Source organism: Trifolium pratense, linkage group LG4, assembly GCF_020283565.1.
Source record: "Trifolium pratense cultivar HEN17-A07 linkage group LG4, ARS_RC_1.1, whole genome shotgun sequence".
NCBI classification, from domain to species: domain Eukaryota; kingdom Viridiplantae; phylum Streptophyta; class Magnoliopsida; order Fabales; family Fabaceae; genus Trifolium; species Trifolium pratense.
This window is the reverse complement of record NC_060062.1, coordinates 16117066-16122727: the sequence shown is the minus strand read 5'-3', so window position 1 is coordinate 16122727 and position 5662 is coordinate 16117066. Positions and strand designations below refer to the sequence as shown.

General features: G+C 31.7%; 1 protein-coding gene across 1 annotated transcript; it reads left to right on the top strand.

Moving 5' to 3' along the window:
- The first annotated feature begins 2496 nt into the window (after positions 1-2496).
- Positions 2497-5662, top strand: LOC123920468 (UDP-D-apiose/UDP-D-xylose synthase 2). Its single transcript, XM_045972719.1, has 9 exons — positions 2497-2947; positions 3039-3131; positions 3230-3337; positions 4119-4233; positions 4322-4455; positions 4554-4655; positions 4742-4834; positions 4922-5057; positions 5145-5662. Exons 1-9 carry the CDS (start codon positions 2669-2671, stop codon positions 5255-5257), a joined length of 1173 nt encoding a protein of 390 aa, XP_045828675.1. The 5' UTR covers positions 2497-2668; the 3' UTR covers positions 5258-5662.

Below are 5662 nucleotides of genomic sequence, written 5' to 3'. Positions count from 1 at the left end.
ATAGACAATATGTAAACTAATTTTATATTATGATTTAATAGTAATTGTGTATTTCGTCAAATCATCTCACTACACCCACTTCAATTGTATGTCATGATAAATTGTTTGATTTTTATTGGATGTTATTGTAAAATTACTTTATACTGACAAAACATATATTCATTAAAATCAAATTATAACTCTTTTCCATAATAATAAAATAGTTTTTTTTTAATTTATTAATTTCTAAATATGAGTCTTACTCAACTGAAGGCCTATATGTTATGTTTTGTTGAGTCTTGTGACATTAAAATATAAACCTAAAATTGGTCTTGCATTTACAAGTGTATATCTTTATTTTGAGAATGTTTTCTACCGTGTGAGAATATAAAGTAAATATATATGAAATGGTTTTTCTAATGTGTGTATATAAAAAATAAATAGTTAAAGATAAGAGAGATTAATACATAAAATTTATACTGGTTTACCCGAATCCTATGTTACGTCTAGTCCCCACGCCTGCGAGTTTTTTACTATAATTTAATTCAAGATCAAAATCTTCCGGCGCCAAGGACTGGTTCACCACATTCAATTATGACTTTTCAAGCCACACTCAACTAATCGTTACAGACTAACTTGAGCAAATTCTTACAAATAATTGTAAAGTTTGTCTGGACCTAAACTTATACAAAACCTCAAAACTAGTTGAGAAGTTTATACAAAGATACACTAATTAGTACACTCAATGATATTTTGATCCAAAAGAATGATAGAGAGGTGGAGTGGTAAAAAGAAGAGACAAGGATATACAACCACTTAAAAGTGGTTGTATTGAAAAGTTGTCTCTTTAGATATTTGTTTATAGAAACTCAAATGTTAGTTTAACAAGGAAATAAAAACACTCATTAAACTTGGAAGTACCGATGAGAATAAAGAGATTGAGTGTGAGCGATGAAAGAAAAGTTTTATAGTAGATACAAACAAGTGATTGATGATTTGTAGTTTCAACTTTTATTGTTCTAGTGCAACAATTCATGATATTTATAGATGTAGATGATCCTCTGGAGCTTGATCTCCAAGAAATATACGTTTTATAGCCGTTAAGCACTTAAAAAGACAATTCATAATAAGTTGTCGCAAAAAGCAATTTTTTTGAAATAGTAATATAATCTGCATTCAATGTCTTAAAATTTTAAAAAATAATCTTTGATTTTTTTTTTTGACAAAAAAATAATCTTTAATTATGTTTTCATTTTTGTTTCTTTAACTATTGCTGCGAGACACTAACATCTCTCTTTGTTAAGGTATCTAAAATTAGAATTTACATTTAATAATACAAAATAATTTAATATTTAATTTTTTTAAAATATAATACAAAATTCTAAGAAAACATTACTACATTTGCATTCTTAATGTGTACTATTAAATCATACGTTAACATTTTCTTTTTGGAAAAACCTAATATGTGCCCTAATGACACTTGTTAGTATATTATATTATATATAGTAATGTTGTATTGAAAATTGTGCATTTCTTTTATTTAAAAGTCAAAAGTCATTTTGTTCAAGGTATAATTACGAATTTGGGTTCCCTCCATTCCTCCATTTATTTTTCATTTTTAGAGAGATAAACACAAGTAAAATTTAGCGGGGTCCACAAATTTAGTGGGTCCCACTAATCTTTACTTGTGTATATGTCTTACTAAATGGACATCACATGAAGGAATAACAAATGGAGGGAATTCAAACTCACTCTATAGTTATTATTTGAAGCATCTTAACATGTGCTGTAAAGACACATGTTAACATGACATTTTCTTTTTAAATATCGTTTTATTGACTATGACAAACGTTTATGATGTGTTTGGTGTAACAGCCTAAGCCCCACCAACTTAGATGGTCCCAACACTGCCACCTCATAATCTTCTCGATCCAATCTTTAGTGAAGTTTTTGTCTTCCGTGAAAATCGAACCATGTATCATGGGGTTCAAGTACATGTTCTTTAAGACCTTAAATAATAAGTTTTTTTAGAATTTTTATGGAAATGCGTATAGTCAATGCATTGAAAATTATAGTGTTTAATTTTTTGAATAAAAATCTCCTTTAAATGAAATGTTTAAAAAATATACCGTGAACACTCATTAGCAAGACCATAATTTAAATTTTAATTTGTCTAAAAAATTTGTCTAAAATTTAGTGTTGATCTACGAAGCACCGAAACTTCTCAGATTAGGCGTGTCCGTGTCGGCCACGTGTCAGTGTCAGACATCGACACTTATGATTACACTAAATTATGTCATTTTTTTAAATTATTATCGGTGTCGACGAGTCAATGTCCGTGTCTATGCTTTATAGGTGTTATAGGTGTTGATTTGAATATAAACACGTGTAATACATGTGACTGAAAGTGATTGACAGTAGAGCGTGAAGTCACAAATCTTCCAACACGCGTTGTAGAAGAAAAAAAAAAACCCTGTTATTAAAAAATGAATAAGCTGTTTATTTATAAATCAGAATCACGTTCTAGAAAATTATTATGACAATCAATTAATCACAATTAGCATTAATTAATCAACATCATCATTAGTATATTACCATTCAAAAACAGAACCTTCACACTCACAATTTTCTTCCACATTCTTTCTATCTTCACACTCTCTCTCGAAGAAACGAATCAAACACAACAACAATGGCTTCTCCTTCTTCAACACGCTTAGATCTCGACGGTAACCCTATCAAACCTTTAACAATCTGTATGATCGGCGCCGGAGGTTTCATCGGTTCTCATCTCTGTGAAAAACTCATGTCTGAAACTTCTCATAAAGTTCTCGCTTTAGATGTTTACAGTGACAAAATCAAGCATCTTTTAGAACCTGAATCTCTTCCTTGGAATGGTCGCATTCACTTTCACCGTCTTAATATTAAGAATGATTCTAGACTTGAAGGTCTCATCAAGATGGCAGATCTGGTAACAATTCTTAATTTTCCCCTTTTTCAATTTTTTTAGGTTTTCATAATTTCTTTGATTTTGATTTTGATTTTGTGATGATTTTTTTTAGGTTATAAATCTGGCTGCAATTTGTACTCCTGCTGATTACAATACGCGTCCACTTGATACAATTTATAGCAATTTCATTGATGCACTACCTGTGGTATGTGTTGTTCTTGTGATTTCAAGTTTCAATCTTTATTAGGTTTCATGAATTGATTGAAAATTTGATTTTTTTTTTTTTGTTTTTGTTTTTTGCAGGTGAAGATCTGTTCTGATACTAATAAGAGGCTTATTCATTTCTCTACTTGTGAAGTGTATGGAAAAACTATTGGAAGTTTTCTTCCAAAAGATAGTCCTCTTCGTCAGGTAAGATTTAAGTTTTGATTTTGTATATTATATGATTTTATTTGTTTCAGATCTGTGATTCTATGGTTATGATTTTGTGTTTGCATAATTTGGAATGTGTCGGTGGTAGTTCAAATCTTACATATTATTATACTATTAATTATGGTCACGAGGTTGTGTGTGACCAAGTTGCAACAACTCACATGCAATAATAATGATTTAGTTAGGGACTGTTTGATTAATATATATATATATATATATATAGAATTGTTTTTATGTTTTATACTTTTGATAATAATAATTATAGAAATGACAGCTTGTTTATTTTCTTTCTTGTCTTTGAAGATTTGTGTGACCAAGTTCGATGATTCTTAGGTGGAACAATTTTTTGGCCCAGATTTTACTTATCTCGAGGCCGAAATCCGGATTACTAGGGCCCCCTTCCACTAGGAACCAGAGGGTTAACACTAAGATTTGTGTAGAAAATGACATTTTTTTGGAATAATTGAAATACAATTAAAAATGAATATACACTTTTCACATTTTGATTATTTAGATCTGAATTCAAATTGTGATTATTTACTTAAAAGATGATGTTGACTTTGGACACATTTTTCACTTGTCTTTGTCTTGTTAGTTATAGGAGATTGACATGACTTTGCAACTGTTTCATGTTCCTTTAGGATTAGTACACTTAGTAATGATTGTGGAATTTTTGAATCGATTGTCCTTATCTGTTTTTCTGGTTTTGAATTGGGAGCCGAAAATTGCTTTAGCTATATTGTTTCCAATGTTCTGTTAGGATCCTGCATACTATGTTCTTAAAGAAGATGAGTCTCCATGCATTTTTGGTCCAATCGAAAAGCAGAGATGGTCGTATGCTTGTGCAAAGCAGTTGATTGAGAGACTGGTTTATGGTGAGCTTATTTTGCCTATTTTTTCTTGGCATAAACCAATTTTGTTTTTCAATATTGATTAGTCTCACTGACATGTGATCATTGACAGCTGAGGGTGCTGAAAATGGCTTGGAGTTTACAATTGTGAGGCCATTTAATTGGATTGGACCCAGAATGGACTTCATTCCCGGTATTGACGGTCCAAGTGAGGGTGTTCCTCGAGTTCTTGCATGCTTCAGCAATGTCGGTTACATTTTACTTTAGTTTTGTTTAACTTTTTAGTTATCTTAGCTGAAGTTTCGAATAATTGTTAAATTTTTTTCTCTGTTCCTTTTCTGCAGAATCTTCTCAGAGGAGAGCCCCTCAAGCTTGTGGATGGTGGTGAATCCCAGAGAACCTTTGTTTACATCAAAGATGCTATTGAAGCCGTCTTATTGATGATTGTAGGTTTTGTGATATTGTGTTCCTCTAAACCTTATTATTGTTATCGTCTGGTCTGCTGAAGGTTATGTGACATGTTTGTTGACAGGAAAATCCTGCCAGAGCCAATGGCCACATCTTTAATGTTGGTAACCCAAACAATGAGGTTACAGTTAGGCAACTTGCTGAAATGATGACCAAGGTAAAATAATTGTTTACCATGATTTGAATCTAATGTTAGAGTTCAAGCCTGTTGGGATTCAACAATCATTGTTGTTTGACTCTACAGGTCTATACAAAGGTTAGTGGAGATCAACCTCCTGAAACACCTACAATTGATGTGAGCTCAAAAGAATTTTATGGTGAAGGATATGATGATAGTGACAAGAGAATTCCTGACATGACCATAATAAACAAGCAGCTCGGTAAGTCTAGGTTTTCTCATTCGCTCTTCTTATTTGATCATCAAAATTACGAGTTAATTTACCTGTGAATTATTGCTGTCTGCTCAGGATGGAATCCAAAGACCTCACTTTGGGATCTGCTTGAATCCACACTTACCTATCAGCACAGGACATATGCTGAAGCCATTAAGAAAGTCATTGCACAACCTATTACAAGTTAAAAGGTTGAAACCACGATGGCAACGCGAGAAGGGTTTTCTTACCCAAGTACCTTACATATATTTTACTGTTTGAATTTTACATATATGGTAAATTTTCTTCCTTGCCCAATAGGCAATAGCCTACATTTTAGCCCATGTCTTTAATTTGTAGGAAAATTATGTGGGGCAATCTGTGCTTTATGTAATTTTAATTGATGTAGAGCTTTGCACTGCTAAACATGTTGAGGCATTTCATATATAAAGGGAAAGTGTCTTTTTCTCTCTTTTTTGTTTGTGTTTTAGAGGTGTCATTGCTGTGTCCTTCTTTCCAGGTCAGTTGTAAGTTGTAATATTCTGTTTGACAGTTGACACTCAATAGTCATGTGTTCTAAATTATTTGTCATTAATTTATTATTATTCTATGGA

Coding starts and splice junctions, on each gene's coding strand:
- LOC123920468 (XM_045972719.1), top strand. CDS start 2,669: ATGGCTTCTCCTTCTTCAACACGCTTAGATCTCGACGGTAACCCTATC. Junction 2,948..3,038: donor TCATCAAGATGGCAGATCTG/GTAACAATTCTT, acceptor GATTTTTTTTAG/GTTATAAATCTGGCTGCAAT. Junction 4,656..4,741: donor AAGCCGTCTTATTGATGATT/GTAGGTTTTGTG, acceptor GTTTGTTGACAG/GAAAATCCTGCCAGAGCCAA.